Here is a 22,453-nt window from a genome sequence, read left to right as displayed (position 1 = left end):
AAAAAAAAAAAAAAAAAAAAAAAAAAAAACACATCATAGTAAAATTAATACCTTCTCAGCTTCGCATCGAAGCTAAAAATGCGCTATCTGGTAAAAAAATAATAATAAAAAAAAAAAAATTATTTTTGTTATCAATGACCTTTAAGAAGTCTATGATATAAATTTCATAAATTTCTGAACTATACCAGCACACACGTTAGGTGATTTCACATGGAATGACCCTACTTTATTATATTTATAATATCTCATTAGAAATTACAATATTAAATTATTCTAACAATGTAAGAATTACATAGTATATAATTTAACTTTTTATTAGTTGAAAAATACATAATCTTACTTTTCTATAGCCTGTTTTACCTAATATCAATGGCCCTATTAATCTATAGCAGATACTAAAATAACTGAAATAAAAATGTGTATATTCATTTATTTAAAAATAAAATTAAACAGCTTTCTGTTATATACAAAAACAACTTTATTTTTTGTAATGTAAATACTATATTGTTCCTTATAAAAAGGTCTATAGAACCAAATAATTTCTATAAAAATGAACGAGTATTAATGTAAATTTTAGAAAAACAATCAACATTATTTATAGAAATGATTATAACTTTTTTAACTATTAAGTGGATGAGAGAAATAGTAAAATCTAATCTTGAAATTAGATTATGTTTTTATATTATAAAAATAAAGTAATATATTCAATAATTCTAGTACCTTTTCATGGTATATTATTTTAGTGTGCTGCTAATAATAAATACAATCATCATATTTATTTGAGGATAACAGTCTTGCATATTTAATGGGATATGTAGCATTTAAATTTGAATAAAAAGTGTCCGAATCTTGTGGATAATTTGAATAAACCTAATGATTGGATAGAGGCTAAACAATTTGGGAAATTAAAACAACTATCACCTACATTAATAAATTTATGAAAAATCATAGAAACTATTCCAAAAAAGTTAAATGGAAATGGTACTTATAGAAATACAGTAAATGTAAAATATTTTATACATACATATGATTAAATTTTTATTAGATGATATTAGAAAAACTCCGGGCTTGATAAAGGAGGTACTGGAATTAACTAAAAAAGGCTTGTAATTCAAATGCTCTTTTGGTGGATGAAGAAGTTCTAAACTGCATTTAAACTATTAGAACGAGAATATATTTTAGATTTCGGACTATAAACAAAAAACTCGCATCACAAGAAACGAGCAATAAAAAAAAAAATTCAAAAATTTATAAAATAATCATTAAAATTATAATTTAATTCACCATGTGATTTTTATAAATACTGTAACAATTTATATTTACTGTAAGTAATTACACCAGTGTTTCCCAAAGTGGGCGATATCGCCCCCTTGGGGGCGCTATAGCTATCTAGGGGGGCAGTTGAAGTTACATACTTAATTAGGGGGCATTGTATTACAAAAAAGGGGCGGTGACTGTTTCAATTTTTTTTTAAACATTATGTAGTACAAATTATTGTAAGCGTGTATTTCGTATTTTTAGAATAATTGTTCGTTGTCTGTTGACGAATAACAGGTCTTTATCGCATTAACAGCAACCAAGTACATTATTGTTATTTTGGTATATCGATATTATACTATAATATTGTATTATCTGATTTATATTTGTACTTAATAATTTAGTATACTCGTGGATACCGACCTTGTATGTTGTCGTGTTTTTCTAATAATTTTATTTACGTGTTTTCTACATCATGGCCGATTCAAAGAAAAAATGTAGGCAATATAATATTGAGTATTTGAAGTATGGATTTATTCAGTCACCTACAAGTATTACATTACCGATGTGTCTTATTTGCCAAAAAGTTTTTTCAAATGAAGCTATGAAACCGTCAAGACTGCAAGAACATCTAACAAAAGTTCATCCTAATAAAAAAAATATGAGTTTATTGGATTTTCAAACACTTGAGAAGAAAATTTTGAAACAACCAACATTGGTCAACATGTTTTCAACAGCGTCGAAACAAGACGATGACGGATTGCGTGCTTCGTACAACATTTCTTTATTGATAGCCAAATCTGGTAAACCACATACTATTGGTGAAGAACTTATTATACCAGCTATAAACGAGGTATTAAACACAGTACTGCATAAACCAGCTTTTGATGTTATTAAAAAAATTCCTTTAAGTAATAACACAGTCCAAAGAAGAATTGATGAAATGGCTCAATCGGTTGAAGAAATATTATGCGAGTATTTGAAAACCACCAAATTTTCCATACAACTTGATGAATCAACCTTATCTGATAACGAAGCCTTATTATTAGCTTACGTACGATTCGTAAAAGAAGAAAAGATTTGCCAAGAATTATTATTTGTTAAAAATTTAGTTACTAACACTAAAGGAGAATCAATCTTTCAAACATTGGAAGAATTTTTCAAAGAAAAAGAAATTCCTATGTGTAATATCTTATCAGTAGCGACCGATGGTGCTCCAGCAATGGTAGGACGTTATCGAGGTTTTATTGCTTATTTAAAAAAAATAATACCAAATATATTAGCTATACATTGTGTCATTCATCGACAACACTTGGTTGCTAAAAATTTGAGTGAGCGCTTACATGAGTCGTTGTATTATGTAATTTCAGCTATAAATAAAATTAAAAATAATTCATTGAATGACAGATTGTTTGGAAAACTTTGTACTGAAAACGATGAAGAGTTCAATAAATTGCTATTTCACACTGAAGTTCGTTGGTTGTCTAAGGGTGCTTGTTTGGATAGATTTTATAAGTTGTTTGACTCGGTGCTTGAATTTTTAGAAACTAGAGATGATGTTTTACGAGTCAACTTAATAAAATATAAAAGTGATATTGCTTATTTGACAGATCTGTTTAAAAAATTTAATGAAACAAACTTGCAGCTTCAAGGTGATGAATTGACTTTAATCAAAACAAAAAATATTATTTCTGCATTTATAAAAAAACTTCTTATGTACAAAATAAATTTAGGACGAAAAGAATTTATACAATTTCCAAATCTATCAATGGTTCAAAAAAATGATGAAGATATAATTACATACTGTCAACACTTGGAAGCACTACATTCCGATTTCAATAAACGATTTGAAGATATTCTTAAAATGGTCATACCCGGATGGGTTTTAGATCCATTTTCAAGTGCAGAAATAATAAATTCTCCAAAATTAGAAGAAGAATTGATAGAACTATCAACAAATGAGGAACTAAAATTCAAGTTCAAGGAAGGATACCAAACTTTCTGGCTACAAAAGCAGATACCTTTACTTTATCCTGGATTGTGGGCTATTGTACAGACATTTTTGATAGCATTTCCATCATCCTACTTAGTTGAACGTGGATTCAGTGCAGTTACTAATCTACTTACAAAGAAAAGACAACGGTTACAAATAACCAATCGTGGGGACTTGAGAATGCTTCTTACGAAAATCGAGCCTAACATACACCAACTTCTAGCAAAACACCAGGTACACCCATCTCATTAGGATATTATTTTTGACTTCTGTATGTACAATATTATAGTAACTTTATTATGAACTTATTTGTAAACAATAAAATAATTTTCCATTGCATTCTTTTGTATCAATATATATTTTTTAAAGGGAAGGGGGCGTTTGTAATACGTATTTTTTTTTAGTGGGCGGTAAATATTTAAAGTTTGGGAAACACTGAATTACACAATAAATTGATATTTAACTATTTATATGCAGTTTTACTCAAGTTAGATTTATTAACGAGTTCAATCTTGGTTGATAAACTACTTCAATGTAGCAGATAATACAATAAAGATATATTACAACACAGTTAATTTTAATAATAATTATAAAAAAATTATAAATGAAATTTGAAACCGAAATCTATTAAAAAAGTTCATTAAAATATTTGGCTAAATTGGGATAGTACCCCTTAATATAGAATATATACAACGCAACGTATTTACGTGTGACATCACTTTGAGTTTATTGTTGGTTGCATATTTTGCCCCTAGGTCAATCATGCGTACTAATTTGATCGAGCATACTTCTTATTCATTTTACTACGTACATAGTAAATTGAATAAAATAAAAACATCCATAAATCACCCAGTGGGACTATACCGTAAATAGAAACGTAATTAATGGACCTCGATCATAAAATTTTTTGCCGCTTCAAATGAGAAAAAATTTTTGATTATTAATATGTATAATTTATAAGCTGGATCCGCGCCTAGTATATGAATCTGAACAATACTTATCACAAACTAGGTAACACAAAGCAGCATGTTATAGTCAGGAATATTTTTAAAATTAACCAATTTTTTAAATAACAAAAAAAAATTCGTTTTCCATATCTATATAATCCCTCTACTTTTCTTATTTAGCTTTACTATTACTAAGATTTTTATTTGCCATATAAACAAATTTTTGGCGCTACTGTTACTCAATTTAAAAATATAACCTTAACATGTTGCCCTATTCTTCCATTGGTTAATAAATCTATAAAAATATATAAGAATTTCAGCAAAAAACCGTTTTCAATTATCTTACTTTTTTATAAGGGAAATAAGTTACCTATAAGTAATTTTAATATAGGTATTTATTGATAGATACCTAATTTATAGTGAATGGTTAATGATTAGATCGAACTTTTGACATTCATAAAATATTAACCAGTTTTAACAATTTGAATCTCCAAATAACTAGAATGAATTCATAAAGTAAAAGGTTCGCAATTATGTTCTAGAGAATTAATCAGTCACAATTGAAATCAATTTATAAAGGTCAATTATACGAAATTTCTGAATGAAATAAATATCGAATTTTGTAAGATTGTATCTACCTTTAATAATTATATCTATCAACTTTAGTACTACATTATTGATAAATTATTACATTACCTTTAATGCGAGGCTGAGATGGTATTAATTTTATTATAGTAAAATGAATATCATATATAAATTTTAATTTTGCCTGTTACCACAAATTCTCACCAGACCGATTTCTTTCAACGATACGTCAAAAGATAAATAGTTATATAAATATTATATGAATCCTAACTACATTAAATATTAAGTTAAACTTATTTTTAATTGTTTGCCAATATCTTCTTTAAGTGGAAAATAATAACCTTAAAAATTTATAATAGATTAAATTACTCTTTTTATCTGCCAGCAAGTACGGTGTACAATTGGCGGGTTGCATACATTTTAAGAATACTCAAAATAATATTTGGAATACTATAGAGAAAATTTATCTAAAATATATAATCGAATACATTTTTTAAAAAGTATTTCAAATACTTTAAAGTGATCACAATCTAAATTTCAATCAAATTTTTTTTTTATACTATGGATATAACAAAATTAAATTTTCCAATACATATAAACAAATTGGTATATTTTACTTGTACAATTAACAAAGACACATTTATTTTATGTAAAAACTCAAAATGATAATAATTTTAAAAAAGTACATAAGAATAATGTAAATGAACATTCATACACTGCAACAATAAATACTTGAATTAATTATTTTTATAACAAAGAAACATTACAGTATATAAATTATACTATTTTTTTTTAAACTTCACAGGAAAAATAAGAAATATTTAGTTTTTTACGAGTTATAACAAGTTAAAGAATGGGAGAATGGGAATTTGCCTTTCCCGTCGAAAAAATTATGCCGTCAGACTAAATAACCGTTCGTAAAAATTGACTTAATGTAAAATCGTATAGGTCAACATCTATATATCAATTATAGTATTTATACTATAATTCTATCTACTATAAATTAATAAAATTAAAATGGTAAAAATTCAATATATTTGATAGTATTCTAATAGTTGGTAGTAGTAATTCTTAATATTGAAGTACGAACACTACAAAAGAAATTATTCATCAAAAAAATGTAAATGGAAAAGAGTAAATTTTCATATCAACTATCTTATAAGTTGATATATTCAGTAATTTGTTATACATAATTAAGTAACAGGCACGTATTCATTTTTCTTTTCGTAATTTTTAAAATAAATATTAAGCTGTGTATGGTATTTATAGATTCGGAGAAAGCGTATAATAGAGTACCGGGAGAAGTTTTAAAATGGACATTAATGAGAAAAGAAGTTCCGAAAAGATACATTAATATAATAGAAGATATGTATGATGTATTAACCAGGGTAAAAAGCGTAGGATGAGTAACAGAAGGTTTTCGGGTAAGAGTAGGAGTGCACCAAGGTTCTGCTTTAAGCCCTTACTTATTTTCTATAGTGATGGATAAAATTACTAGAGAAATACAAGGAGAGGTGCCGTGATGCATTTGTTTGCTGACGATATAGTGTTAATAGGAGAAAATAGAGAAGAAATTAATCAAAGGCTAGAGGTGTGGAGATCAGCTCTTTAAGAAAAGGGTTTAAGAATAAGTAGAAGTAAGACAGAGTATATAGAGTACGAGTTTGACAAAGGAGAACACGAAGTAGGTAAAATGAGGAGGTTAGTGACAATAGGAGAGGACGTGATTGGAGAGGTGGAGAATTTTAAGTATTTAGGGTCAGTTGTGCAAAAGAGCGGTGGTATTGACGAGGATGTAAGACACAGAATTAAGTGCGGATGGTTGAAGTGGAGAGAAGCTTCTGGCGTCTTATGCGATAAAAGAATTCCAATGAGGCTTAAAAGTAAATTCTACAAGACTGTAATAAGGCCAGCTATGATGTATGGTTCAGAGTGTTGGGCGGTTGATAAGAAAATAGAGCAGAGAATGAGTGTAGCAGTGATGAGAATGCTTAGATGGATGAGTGGAATGACTAGAAAAGATAGAATAAGAAACGAGCATATAAAAGGGAGTATAGGTGTAGCGTCAATCGTGGATAAGATGAGAGAAAATAGACTTAGATGGTTTGGTCATGTAATGAGGAGAGAAGAATCGGAAAGCTATAAGAACAGTTTTAGAAATGAATGTTGAAGAAAGAAGAAGGAGAGGAAGATTAAAAAAACAGATGGAGAGATGTTATTGAATGCGATATGAGGACTACTGATGTGAACATAGATGATGTGGGAGATCGCGTCAAGTGGAAATTTAGGATAAAGGTGGCCGACCCCATGTAGTTGGAATTAAGGTGAGAAAGAAGAAGAAGAAAAATTTTTATAATAAATATTAATTTTGATGCCAATTTTTTGTTGTTAAAATTTTTTCTAAGAGAAACATTTTTAGTCTAAAATTTGGTAGTCACATGAATTGGAGAAGGGGAATGTGGGATAAAATGTAAATTTTGAGCATAACGATCGAACATTTTTTTATCTATTAAAAAGTAATGTTTTCTCTACTTTTAATTACTAAAATGATGCTACTGTGTCAATAACAATGTAAAAAAAACACACAGCACAGTGGAGACGTTATTTAGCTATTCAGATTTTAGGACTAAAAAGTGTTTATGAATTTACCTAACTCCATTTGAATATCAAAAAACTGTAGCACAGTAGAGTAGTGGGACAGTATCAACGTGGCATAGTTGGATTCAGTATAGATTTAATCTGACAGTAATTAAAATCACCATCATAAAAAAGGCTTCGAAGCAAATATGTAGATAGTGTTTAATTTAAAAAAATTGATTATTCCAAAAGCAATATGATTTCTTATTTATATCCTGATTACAAATTTTATGATTTATAAGTGTTATATATGAATAAATATTTATTATAGCAATTAAGTATAGTATGAAATGATAGTTTATGATTTAGTATTGTAATTTTTATGGAGAAATTATAAAAAAATATAAAGTAATTATTAATTTTATGACAAACGTATATAAAAGTTGAAGGTCTTGATGAATTACTTAAAAAAAATTGTATGTTATTCATAAATAAATTTACTGGTCTACAAGGAATTTTCATCAGAGACCAAAATATACTTTTCTAAACCCATTTTTACGTCAATTTCAAATTGGCAATTAGAGTTTCGCATATGGCCTAAATAATAATAAAATCCTTCTAATTAATATAACAAAAATTTATATTTGATTATTAGGTTACGTATGAATAACCAATAAATATATTTTAATTAAAAATAAGTTGAAAAAGTTCTACTTTCTATACGCATTTTTAAGTTTTAAACCTACTTTGTATAAACGGAAATAGTCCGGTTAAAAAAAATAGTATCTCGTATAAAAGAAGTATATAAATAGTACTTATCATAAAAAATTGTAATGATCCATCCATATTTCAACAAGTTATAGAAATATAAATTTAAAAATGTAAAATATAAAATCGAGAATTTTAACACAAAAAAAGCATACGGTAGCCATTTTCACCATGAAGACAAAATAAGTTTTTTTTCCATAATAAAGTATATTACATAAACTTTAATTTAAGATATATATAAAAGTTTTAGTATTTTCGGAACACTTTCAAAAGTAAATTTTTTTGTAAAATAAATACCTTTTCATGTTTGCATCGAAGCTAATATATAAAAAAAAATAGTTTTCTCAATTAACGAAAATAAAATAAAAATAACGCCTCCTGATTTATACATTATTATTGTTTAAAAATAGAATTTTTGACGATCGAAACATTTAAGTAGGAATATATAATCAATACAATGTAACAAATAATTGTTCATTATAAATAAAAATATATGTGCCAATAAACAGGTTGGGTTGACTTTTTTACAATTCCTCAAAATTGAGGTTATGTTTGTTTACTAAAAATGGTACTATGGACAAGGGCGTTGAATAAAACTAAAATAAGGTTTTAAAAATAAATTCATAGGCTCTTTATTTATCATTGGTCTTAAGTGTAACACGTGATAAGTACGGCGCTGGCCATAAATCCATAGGAAATATTGTGCTTAAAATCGGCTAAAAATGTTCGAAGTGTATAACATTTGAATTCCAATAAAGTTGTATGTAAAATAATAAATATTGTATATTATAAAATTTATCTTATCACGGCCGGCTGGAAAAGGGTAGACATCCTGTGATGTTACCCAATAAGTGTATTTGTCTAAGAAATGGATACCAATCGGTTTAATGGTAAATTACGTTGTCGTTATCAAGTAGAATTTTTAGAAAATTTAGAAAGAGTGGTGATTTAACGGAGGTGATTTTGAAATTTTTTATGACACCGTAGGTAGTTAGAAGTTAGTTCATCCCTTGTAACTACCTTTAATGAAGAGTATTGTATCGCATATTTCCCCAAAATCCCATTCAACGTCAAATTTGCAGCCGATGCCTCATCGACGCGCAGTATCTGTTGTTATTTACTTCGAAATTAACGTCAACGAGGTCGTGGCATCAGTGGTGGGGATAGTGGTGGTAACGAGTAGGAGTTGGTCGGCCGGGTTCAGCGGTAGTGGGGACGGCAGGCGAAGAGAACAGTGGGACACGTTGTTTTGTCTGGTCTGACGTTCGTGTGTACTGCATATACGTGAGTGTATATTGCGCGTTTGCCGAATCGACTACGACGGAACGCACTTGTTCGTCGCTGCTACCGTCGTCGTCATGCAGTAGTTAGTGTCGTCAGTGCCTAGCAAATAGAATGAAATAAATAAGTTCAAACCAATAAATTTTTTTTGTTGTTTTTGATTGTGTGTACTACATGTTTAATGTGAGCTTTAAAAATATTAAAAAAACGTGACATACGCATGGTAGCGTCCATGGATTACATCCGCATTCATTCATGTACCTCCGGGATTGGCGCGTAACGACTTCGCCGTGAACGATATCACTGTGGCCGCTGTCTATCGTAGAAATATTTCAACAACAACGTTATCGATGTTGTCGAGGAATCGGGTTTTTCCGTTATGATATTTCGCGTTGTTTTGATTGCGTTGGGCCTTGGTGTCAATGACCTTTTTACCGTGGTGCGTGTTGTGTTGACAATGGCGGAGCAGCGCGCGTTTTGTGATGTGCATTTACTTTAGAGAAACGGCATTGCCAAAGATTCTGATGACATACCGTACATTCGTTTACTTAATTCATTAAGTATATTTACTATCGTGTGATAGTAAACATCTTCTATTACAGCCCAACATTATCAATATATGGGCAATCGGCAACGTGATATCAGCAGTGTTGTTGTTCGGTTGATTAGCGTGCAGTAGTAAAATTTTGGAGTAGTGTGTTTTTACATAACAAGCGTGTGCACCCGTAGTATTCTAGTTCCAGCAGAAAGTGCGTCACAGTGTCGATTTGGTTGGTACTAAATTATATTTATTAATGTTCTTGTAATTTAGATTTGTAGAATTTACAGTTACTGGTTCAGATAATGTATAGATAAATAATGTTACACGCGTATGAGTATTACATAATAACTTGCGATTATCAAGGAAAATAAAGTCGTGCATGGAACACTGGAGGGGAAAATTAATAAAATTAGGGCTCTTAAATTATTTTGTTACTTAAGAATATTAAAGTGTCCCCAAGATGAATTTGATAAGTTTTAACTGCTGATAAGATGTGTCTGTTATTTTAACTGTATGTTTTTTTTAATTTGCCCTGTGAATTGGCTGCTATTTTTTTTGTTGATTAAATACATTAATTAGTTTCTATCTATGATACATATTTTTATCTTGTTATCTAATATTATTGATTTCATTGAATGTAAATAGTGTTCATTTAATGGTATAAGCTATTGTTTGTATTTTTTAAAACTTTTTATCTATGTCTAACCATAATTAAAAAATAGATAAATTTAATGTGTATTTTAATATAATTTAGATGTATGTGTATACATTTATAAATATAAAATGAATTAATATTATTATCTATTTACTCCTGACAACATATTATTGTATTTGGAAATCTAAATTTGAGTTTTTTTGCTAAACTTCACTGTAATAATTAATATTTGTATTTTATATCTTATGAACACAATCTTTGGATACATAAAATTTTTTTATTTTAATATAAACATTTTTATAAAGATTATAGAGGTTGTTCAAATATTTTGAAATCGGAGTTTGGAAAAAAAAACAGTCATTTTCATTTTAAACGATTCAACAATTTTGAATTAATTTTTATTATATTAAAGAAAATTGAAAAGTTGGTCAAACTGTTTAAGGTATCAAATTAATCTATGTTATAATTAGTGCTTGGAAGTTGATGAACTTTGCATTTTTGTTTTTTATTGAACAAAAAATAAACTAGTATTATACAGATTTATCTTATGAGGTTTGCAAGAAGAATTCAAAATTTTTATTTTGTATAGATCATGTTTACACTTAATCATATTATTTTTCAATTTTTCAGTAGATAATTAAAAAATATATTCTTTTTGTATTTAAAAATGATGTTTTATCAAAAATTCTGTGAAATCAAATAACAATATTATTAACTATTTTTTAGTAATATATTTTAAAACAGAATATTTTGTTTCTTAAATTATTTTTGTAACTTTAAGAAGTTATTTTTTAAGGTTTTCATTATTTGAGTACTAGTTTTTATTAACAAGTTATTTATAAAATAGGGTATATTTGGTGTTTTGTATGATATAATTCTAGTTCTTTATTTTAAAATAATCTATACCATTACTGTTTATTGATATTTTATTGTTTGTAGTGAATATGTAGGTTTATTTAAAATATATACATATATTTTCTAAAACTTTCAGATAAAAATCTTTTTATGTGAAATTTAAAATAAAATGTCAATAATAATTTTAAGATACCGCAAAAATGCTATTCTTAATCTATTTAAATATGATTTTTATTAATATTGACATAGTTTAAATGTTTCTGATATTTTTTATTCTTTTTATTTGTGTCAAATTAGTAATTTTACTGCATTTTATCAAAATAAAATTGCCTCTTGTAATACATGTTTAACTCAAATTTGTTTTTTTGATCATCCTGATAACTTTTAAAAACTAGTTTAAGTTCTCTTTCAGTACAACCAACAATATATTTTAAAAAATTTCATATTTTAAGTTTTTTAATTATAAAACTATAGTTAATATTTTTTGACATCAAATTTAATTTGTTTAGACTGAGTATATTATTTTATAAATAGTTTTTAGATTTGATACAATAATTTAAAGAAGTGTTCTTAGAGTCATCAAAAATAGTATTCTGTCTGAGTATGTATATTAAAAAAAATGTTTTAGGTCAGTATAAAAAAAACATCTTGAGTCATTCAAATTATAAAGATATGAAAAAAAACCTCTTAAATTGTTCAGAGAATACTTAAACTATATATTATAAAAAATTTGTAACTATCGTAAAATATGTTTTTGAATGCTATTTAAAATTTTATGAGAGTTATGCTCTAAAGCTAGATTTTTTCTAGTTCCATGTTTATTTTTATGTAGATTATTATTATTGAATTATTTTTAAATATTGATTTAAAACTTACATGTATCTTAATGTTAATTAAAAGAAAACTTAAATAACTATAAAGTATTATTTATGAACTTATGAAAACAATAAATTTAATTACAACAATTATTGTTATTAACTATAACTAGTATTATATTTATCAGCATACATACAGTATAATTATTTAAATTAAAAATTGCTATTTCTTATTTTTCAGATCAATAATGTAAGAAAATTATTTAAAATGTGTGGCGAGTATGATGAAATACATTGTTTTCGTGACAACTGCCCCGGAATAGGGCGATGCCGATTATGTGGTAGATTACCTCCTGTTGATCAAAATTATCATTGCATATATTATCAGTCAATAGCTCCTTCACGATTTTCAAAATCACGCCCTCAACAACATAGAAAGGCGTGGCTTTTATCATCTAAATCAGTTTGGAAATCTGATTTTCTATGTATAGCATTGTGGTGTTTTGCTCTATTAAGTTTAAGTCAAGTAACTGCAGATCAGCAGTATTCTACACAATTAGCATTGCCAAATTCAAATGTAACTCCAACACCTATTATCACAACAACTACAAATAATCCAGTTCATCTATCAGATGGTAGAAGTAAGGGTGTTACTTTCTATAATATTTTAAGTTAAAATTTGTTAGTAATCATTTTTGAAATATTTTACAAGATTTTATTTAATGTCAAAACTAGTTTCTAGTTTTTTTATTTATAATTATTTTTTCTAGTTTGTCAAAGTAAAGATATCAGAAATCGAGCTGATAATTTGAAGTCTCTTCGAGGATGTAGAGTTATTGAAGGATTTTTACAAATAGTATTGATTGATAATGCTAATGAAACAAGTTTTGAATCCCTCTCATTTCCTGAGTTACGTGAAATAACAGGATATTTATTGTTGTATCGAGTAAATGGATTAAAATCATTGGCTAAACTTTTTCCTAATTTATCTGTTATTCGTGGACAAGATCTATTTATGTCTTATGCTATTGCCATTTATGAAATGGTTCATTTACATGAATTGGGGCTGTACACTTTAAAAGATGTTGTCAGAGGAGCTATTTATATAACTAAAAATCCAATGCTTTGTTTTACACAAACAATCGATTGGAATAAAATCGCACCATCTGGAAAGGGATCTCATGTCATATTTGTAATGTTTATTTTTCTATAACATACATACTTTTTAAAAATTATTTTTAATTATTATAAAATTTTATATGTAGGACAATCGACCTGGAAATGCCTGCCCTGTATGTCCATGGACCAATGATCCAGATTGTGCAGTTTCACATAATAAGGATCCTATGTGTTGGAATACAGAACATTGTCAAAGAAGTAACTTTATTCCAAAATATATAGTCAACATTTTTAGAAAATTAATGTATTATATAGTAAGAGTTTTTTTTAATTTAATGTTTAGTCTGTCCATCCAAGTGCAATGGTCAGTGTAGTTCAGATGGTGAATGCTGCCATGAACAATGTCTAGGTGGTTGTTTTGGTCCTAATAAACAAGATAAATGTTTTGCATGTAAAACATTAGAAATAGACAGAGATTGTGTCACTGCCTGTCCACCTAATACATTAATTGTGAGTAATTTAAATAATACAATTTTTTAACATAATGATGAATTTCTTTTTTTAGTACCAAAATAGACGTTGTATCACAGAACAAGAATGTTATCGTATGCCTCGTTCTAGAGTAGAGTTACAAAACGGATTACATCCTCAATCATGGAAGCCTTTTAACAATACATCTTGTTTAATGGAATGTCCTCCTGGTTATGAAGAAGTGCCTACTGAAAATAACTATGGAAAAGTGTTCACATGCCAACAATGTGCTGGTGAGTTATTTATTTATTCATACAGACAAATGTCCAATTTAATATACATTAATAAATTACAATAATGAATAAATAGGTTAGTGAAAATGCAAAATAATGAACTAATTTAATTAATTAAAATCTTAAAACGTTCTTGTAATTAGTGTGGACAGTTCTAGCTATTTTACATTTATAGAATATAAAGAGAATGACTTTATTTTAAATATTTTCTAGTTGGTTACTATATTCAATGTTATTATTATCCCAAATCATTGGTGCATATCCTAGTAAGGAACAAATAAGAAAAGTATAGGGGTATTTGAAGATGAAGGAATCATTGAATTCTTAGCAATTACGTTTGATCATACCAAATAAGAATAAAGCTTTATTTTGGATTAATAATATATAGGTGTTGAAGAGTAGTTTTGATTTAATAGTATATCTATATCTTTAACAAGAGAGAAACATAGTAAATTTATATTTGACATACAGTAATTAAAGTTAATTGGTTTATGTTTTATGGAGTATAAAAAACTAGACATTTATTGGTATTTAGAAAAAGGTCATTTAAAGTACTCCAATAATAATTTATAATCAAGTTTAATTAAAAATATTATTCTTTAGTATCAACATTTAAATATAATATTTATTGAATTACAGGACCTTGTCGTAAGGTTTGTATAGCAGCAAATGTAGAAAGCATACAATCAGCTCAAAAATTAAAAGGATGTGTTGTTATTAATGGCTCTTTAGAAATTCAAATACGAGGAGGAAGTAAGTTATAGTAAATCAATTATTTAGACAAGTAATCAAATGTATAGAAAATTTAAAGATTTCCCTAGTGACTTTTTCATTTCAAACATTTGATTGCTATGTAGTATTTTAAAATATTCTTTAAGTCAATGAATTTTAGTTTTTAAATAATCAGTATTATAATCTTAATCCTAATCAAATTTTCCCTTTTTATAATTGCTCTAAATAAATAATAAGTAATCTGAATTTGACTACAAGACTTATATATTCATATAAATTTATTATATTTAATTATAGCAAATATTGTGAAAGAACTTGAAGAAAGCTTAAGCATGATAGAAGAAATAACTGGTTATTTAAAAGTGGTTAGATCTTTTCCATTAGTCTCTTTATCTTTTCTTAAAAAATTAAGACTTATAAGAGGAGAATCATTAGAAAGTTCAAAGTATGTAATTTTTTAAAAATATCTTATATTAAATTATAAAATAGCAATAAAAAAAAGTACTATTTTAAAGGTATGCCTTAGTTGTGTTGGATAATCAAAACTTGGTTGAGTTATGGGATTGGAAACACCATCAAGAAGGATTGAAAATTGAGCGTGGTCAAATATTTTTTCATTTTAATCCTAAACTTTGTCTATATCGAATTAAAGAACTGCAGTCAAAATTGGGCCCTCAATTTGATGTTGTAGATGATTTAGAAGTTGCTCCTAATTCAAATGGTGATAAAATAGCATGTTAGTATATTGATGTTCGAATAATTTATTTAGTTGTTACAATATAAAATAAACATTTTCTTTATTTCATATCAGGTAATGTTTCAAAATTGAATGTTAGAACAGAAATTGTTGAGACAAACTCAGTTCTTCTTAAATGGCCACCATTTACACATTATGATACTCGTACATTATTGGGTTATGTTGTTTATTATTTAGAAGCTCCAAATCAAAATATTTCATTATATGATGGTAGAGATGCATGTGGTGGTGATGGGTAAATACTAATTATTTTATTATCTTTTTTGGTTCTTAAAAGTTTCATATTATTTATGATAAAAGGTGGAAAACTGATGATGTAGAATCAACTGAAACTACTGATGATTTACTAGCACTTATAACAAATTTAAAACCATTCACTCAGTATGCATATTATGTAAAAACATATACAGTTGCTTCAGAATCTATTGGTGCCCAAAGTGATATAGAATATTTCACTACATTACCAGGAAGTAAGTTGATTCTTATTTTATATATAATTTTAATCTATGTTTTTTAGAAAAACAATGTCTTTAAAAACACAAATTAAATTCTTTTTTTTTTTTTTTTTTTTTTTAAAATTTGAAATTTTAATTAGTGTTTCTTTAAATACTTTTTCTATTGTGTAACTAGTTCAAGTATGTATTCAAGAAGTTTATGTGGTTTAGATCTCTCATACCATCCCTAGAACATTTTTAAAAATGTTTTTGAAATTAATAGTTAGTATTAGGTAATTTAATTGTTATGTGTGGCTGAAATTAAAAAACTTCCCAAAATAAATGTATGGTTACGCTAGTGTATCGTTTTCAATAAAACAAAACAAGATATTCAACCCTTATTAAAATTTATGGGTTTTCTTCTAACATTTATAAATGAGATTCACATGGTAGTACTTATTTTTGATAAATAAAAAAATACATGTATCTAAAAAAAATAAAAAATTTGTTTTCAAATATAATATTTATTTTGCTAGTAAATTTTTTATGATAAATCAATCAATCTGCATACTATTTTTGAACATTTCATAAAGTACTGCAAAAATATAGAATATTTTACTAAAACAGTTAAAAAAACAGAAACTCTCAAATCTCTTTGTCTTTAATCACTTACAAATTAATAAATATTGTAAATATACTATTCCAAAACAAATAAATCAAGATCAATATAATCAAATCTTATTACGATATGAAAACTACAAAATAGTTACACAGATGCTACAAAACACATAGGTGTAGGTTTTGCTATTAACATAAACAACACATTTATTTTATCACCCAACTCTTCCGTTTACACCACAGAAACATATGCATTGTATGGAATCAATAAAACAATGAAATAACACTTAATTATATAAAAGTGATTGATTCTATCAGTTTCCTTTTTTTATATAGTCGTTTCGTTTTAATACCTTTCCAAAAAATCAAACTAATATAATATATCTAAGAACTGACTTAAACAAATCAATAATCTTAATATGAGTTCTATTACATATATGTTGCCAACATAGTTGCAAACTCACCTATATCATCCACATTATCTTATTAAATAACTCTATCCACCACCTCTCAAGCAATACATGATATTAAAAATAAAATAATGGATTTTTAGCAATCTTTCTGAGATAATGTATTGCTTTCAAACAAGTTAAAAAACATTAAAAAGAGTCACATAAACTGAACACACATTATGTACAGTACCAGAAAAAAAGACATTTATTATAAAGTTTAAAATAGGACATACCTACTTAACTCACTTTTACTTGATCATTAAAGCACTAAAAGTCACATTTAATGATGACAATTTAAGAAGAACATTCACATATACATTAAATAAATTGTAAATTAATTAAAAACCTTTATCAAGATGGTAAAAATACATATATTGTTATATTGTATGCCTCCAGTTTTACCTTCTGTCTGTATATATGTGGTACTGTGTCAAAGACAAATTGCTGAGTAGGTGTTTATATGTTAGTTGAGTGAACCAGAGATATGAATACAAATATAATCATATTGAGTATTTAAACATTCATAAATGTTTTAAAATATAGCATTTACTTCTATCTTTTTATTACAGATACATAGTTTATACTGTTAAATAAATATAAAGAAAATATTAAATTTCAAAATGACACTACAGTTACTTTACAACCAATATTTTTACAAAAAATATCTTGAATTTATAGTTACATAAGGGCTAATATTCATAAATAACTAAGCGTTTTTAAAGTATTAATGTTTTAAACATTTACTTTACTTCTTAGACTTTTTTAATACTTCAACCTTTTCAAATGCATTCTAGAATTTGGGTATTTTTTAATGCTTAGGAAATTTTATAAGTTATGCATTTATTTAAAAACTAAAAAGCTTAATAATTTTTTTATTAAACGTAAATAATAAAATTTGTTTTATGGGGTTTCATGTCAATACACAATGAGTTAATTTTTATTTAGAAAACATATTAAGTAATAGCTTATGAAAATACCATGTATTATGTGGTGAATAAAAATTACATTAAAATTTTATTCTATTAGCTCCAAGTCCTCCTCAAAATCTTCGTGTTACTTATTATAATACTGATAGTATTACTATTGAGTGGCAACCTCCAGCTGAACCAAATGGAATTATAAAAAATTACATTATAAAATATTCACCTAACAATATATCATGGGATTCATTAGACAAAAGAGATTATTGTAGAGATGGTATGTACTAAAATATTTTTAATATTTATATTTAATTTATATATATATATATATGTATATTTAAACATTTTAGGAATCAACAAGGAATTAAAGTTAAATAATCCAACTAAAGATATAGTAAGTATTGGCAATGATAAAGAAAAAGATTGCAATTGTACAGTTCAACCAGAAAAAAAACCAACAAAAATCAAAGATGAACAACAAATAAAAACAATGATAGAATTTGAAAATAATTTGCAAAATATTGTGTTTGTTAAAAAGTAAAATTATTTGTAATTTATATAAAGTAAGTTATACTAATTGTTTAATTTTTAGCCCAAATCATAAAAGTGACAATTCTCCTAAAAAAAAGCGTGATGTATCAGGTTTTGATCCTGCAGCTGAGTTTCCAAATAATACAAACATTAGACCCAAAGGTTCAATAGATTCTGATATGAACAATATAGAAAGTAAGTGAAATATTTTTTGATAATATTATTACTAATTAACTTTAAATTTAATAATAAGTAAATACAGATTTATCCTGAAAATTCAAGTGGTGAGTTTTCACAGCTGTATGGTTAATCTCAGCTGTAGGGTTAATAGCAGAAATAGAGGTGGGTGATCTAGTTAGCTATAAAATGTAACCGTTATTTTTCACCTTTGGGCTATGTTTAAGCAAGGATTGTACTCCACATTGTAGAATTAGAAGATATACAGCAACATTGGTTGAAACTCAATTTAAAATAAAACCAAGCACAGGGGGGTATCGGCACAGTGGTGACGTGGCACAATTGGATCAAGTATAATGATATCTGACAGTGATTAAAATCATTATCATAAAAAACGCTTTAATGCAAATCTTTAGATAGTGTTTAATTTTAAAAAAATTGGTGTTTTATTCCAAAAGCTACTTGATCTGCTGGTTCTTAATTAATATCTCGATTAAGATAAAGTATGTCGAATGAAAAAGGGTTTATTAAAAAATATTATTTCTCATAAAAAAATTCTGTGGATCCATAAACTTTTCAATAAGTTATAGCATTATAAAGTTAAATATAATATAAATAATAAAATCGAGAATTTTCACACGAAAATAGCATTCAGTAGCCATTTTCGCCGTGAAGACTAGTCTAGAGGTCAAATTTTTTTTTTTTCAAATTAAAGTATATTACATTAGCTTTAATTTAAGATATATATAAAAGTGTCAGACCTTCCGGAACATTTTCAAAAGTTATGTTGAAAAAGTTAATTTTTTGTGAAAAAGTTGTCTTCTTAAATTCCCTCCTGTGGGCAGAAAAAAGGTCAAATTTACAAAAAAAAATATACCAAATGATAGGTAAAGACATCAAGCATCTATAAAAAAAAAATTATATTCATATGTTCATTTTTGAAAAAGTTATGATAGTTCTTAGGAAAAAAATTTGAAAAAATTTCGAAAATAAGCGATTTTTAAATTTGTAATTTTTTTGGATGTTTCCCCCATTTATGGAGAACGAGGGAAATTTTTTCAATTTTTGAGGGTAATGTTTCGATTAGATACGATTTGTGATTTTTTGATGTATCGTTAAAAGAAATTAGTTCGGTGAGAGCTGAGAAAAAGTGGTAACAGACAAAAAAAACACATCATAGTAAAATTAATACCTTCTCAGTTTCGCATTAAATCTAAAATAATATGAAATTATTGAGTCTTAAGAAAAAAAATTTAAATCCTTATTTTTTTCTATAAAAGTTTTAATTATATTTTAAAAAAGTAGAAAAATTGTTTTCAGTTATAACAAAGCAATTAAGAAATATAAAACTATTATACTATTATTCAATAAAGAACAATTTCATCCATTTAATATAACCAACAACTTATATTGTCTTATTAAAGTCTTGTAACAAAAAAAAAAATTATTTCTTCATAATAAAACATAATTTGAAAATATTTGACTATCGTTATGATATATCCATTATCTATTAATTTCGATATTAATATCATTATCTGATTTGGTTGGTATACTATGATCTGATTTTAACAACAATGATAACTTAACGGTATTCTTAAAAACAAAAAAAATAGTTGAAAATATTTAATTAATAATACATAAAATTTCATTTTTAGAATATAATTTTTTTTTTTTTCTAATATCGATTTACTTTTTTATACAATATTGATATATGTGTATAATTTTTTTTTTTTTTGATATTGTGATATAATATTGCTCAAATTAAGTATGATATTGATATCCAAAAATATATCGTTGAAGAACCCTATTATTTAATAATATTTTTTAAATAATAAACTATAATAAATAATAAAAAAATACCTCTAATACTGTGCAATATGTCGTAATAATACTAAAATTAAAATTATTTTTATTTACTACCTATATTTTCTATAAATTGCTTAAATTCACTTAATTTCNAAATTATTTTTATTTACTACCTATATTTTCTATAAATTGCTTAAATTCACTTAATTTCGAGTGTATTTAAAATTTAATTTTTCTCTTTAAGGATAAAGTATTATAAAAAAATATTTCATAAAAATTGTATTGAAAAGTTTAATTTAGAGTATTATATTGAATACTCTAAATTGTATATTTATTTGTGAAAATAAAATATTTTTGTTTGAAAATTATTCTTGGTATTTTTACAATATTTTATTTATGTTTGATAGATGTTAACATGGTTACAATTGTGGTAAACAGTACAACTACTAGCTTTACATTAAATAAAAATTTAACACACTTTACAACTTATAATATTGAAGTGTATGTGTGTCGTTATTGGAGTGAATTCGAAATACCAAATTCTAAGGAACAAATAAGTAATTGTAGCACTCAAAAAGCTATGACTACTGCTTCAACTACAAAAAAAGGTAATTTTTTTGTTTAGTTAAAATTAAAAATTAAAAAAAAAAAAAATTTTGATAGCTACATAATGATAAAAATTTTAATTTCTAGATTCTGCTGATAAAATTGATGAAACTGAGTTAAAAGCGACAGACTCTAATACTACAGGATCAGTTGTCATTTCTTGGAGTGAACCTCAAATTTCAAATGGCCCTATAGTTAGTTATACTTTAGAGTATAAAAAAGTTGGAGATAATATTCCAGCAAGTGTTTGTATCACTAGACAACAGTACAATAAATCTGAAGGATCCCATATTTTATCAAATGTAGCCCCAGGAAATTATAGTTTTCGATTACGTGCTATATCATTAGCTGGAAATGGTGAATTTACATCTTACAAATATTTTTCTATTTCTGTAAGTTTCTGTTACCTAGATTAATAATTACGTAAATAATTATTTCTATTTCAATTCATATTAATAGGAAACACCTGTTACACCAGATTCTCAATTATTAGTGATAGTGATATTGGTTGCAGTGGTAATTTGTAGTATAATTGTGTTGATTTTCTTTGCTCTCCATCGTTATTATAAAAATAAGTTGGATTCAACAAAATTATTTGTTACTTGTAATCCAGATTATATAAGTTGTGGTGCGTAAATATTTTTATTGAATTCCTTTAATATCAGTTAATATTTTTTTAATTTATGACATAATATTCTTTTAGAATATCAAGCCGACGAATGGGAAATTCCGCGTGATGATATTGAAGTTTTAGAACCATTAGGTCGAGGTTCTTTTGGAATGGTATATCGGGGAATCTGGAAGAAAAAGGATGGTGATTCTATTCCTTGTGCTATTAAAACAGTGACTGAAAATAATAACATTATGGTTAGACATGACTTTCTTTCAGAAGCTAATGTTATGAAGTATGTATAAAAGTTTATTATAATAAGTTATTTGTGTAATGGCTAGTTAAGTGATTTTAAAAACTGGTTTATTAACTGTTTTATATTTGTTAAATAAATATTATAATAATTTCATAACATTGGATCTATCTATTTTTAAATATAGTTTTAACTCTAAAAAAAACAAATTATTTATATATATAAATAATTAATACCAAATAATTGATGAAATTATAATTGGTTCCAATCTTAAAAAGATTGTAAAATGCAAATAGTTGAATGGATAAAAAAAATTGTTAGAACAAAGCAGTTTGTATTTTTTTTCTGTTATATTATAATATAGAAAATAATGGTTCCCATTAAAAAAAAAATAAAAATA

The 22,453-nt window shown here is 26.1% G+C and overlaps 2 protein-coding genes across 2 annotated transcripts in view; both read left to right on the top strand.

The window, feature by feature from the left end:
* Positions 1–1,336: 1,336 nt before the first annotated feature.
* On the top strand, positions 1,337–3,589 carry LOC126893744 (SCAN domain-containing protein 3-like). The gene has a single exon (XM_050664210.1). It carries the CDS (start codon positions 1,733–1,735, stop codon positions 3,500–3,502), a length of 1,770 nt encoding a protein of 589 aa, XP_050520167.1. The 5' UTR covers positions 1,337–1,732; the 3' UTR covers positions 3,503–3,589.
* Positions 3,590–9,370: 5,781 nt separating this feature from the next.
* The window catches only part of LOC126893737 (insulin-like receptor), a gene marked incomplete in the record, with an annotated part of 23,599 nt that continues 10,516 nt past the window's right edge, over positions 9,371–22,453 (top strand). Inside the window, 18 exon segments of the mRNA XM_050664195.1 lie at positions 9,371–10,178; positions 12,516–12,915; positions 13,045–13,466; positions 13,540–13,651; positions 13,737–13,903; positions 13,959–14,157; positions 14,797–14,910; positions 15,187–15,334; positions 15,405–15,625; positions 15,701–15,881; positions 15,947–16,116; positions 18,177–18,347; positions 18,421–18,607; positions 18,663–18,796; positions 20,992–21,192; positions 21,278–21,582; positions 21,650–21,818; positions 21,894–22,095. Coding sequence (XP_050520152.1) covers positions 12,543–12,915; positions 13,045–13,466; positions 13,540–13,651; positions 13,737–13,903; positions 13,959–14,157; positions 14,797–14,910; positions 15,187–15,334; positions 15,405–15,625; positions 15,701–15,881; positions 15,947–16,116; positions 18,177–18,347; positions 18,421–18,607; positions 18,663–18,796; positions 20,992–21,192; positions 21,278–21,582; positions 21,650–21,818; positions 21,894–22,095 — 3,476 coding nt within the window.

The sequence above is a fragment of the Daktulosphaira vitifoliae genome, unplaced genomic scaffold, assembly GCF_025091365.1.
Source record: "Daktulosphaira vitifoliae isolate Bord-2020 unplaced genomic scaffold, ASM2509136v1 Scaffold_1, whole genome shotgun sequence".
Lineage (NCBI taxonomy): Eukaryota > Metazoa > Arthropoda > Insecta > Hemiptera > Phylloxeridae > Daktulosphaira > Daktulosphaira vitifoliae.
This window is presented reverse-complemented; position numbering and strand designations above follow the sequence as displayed.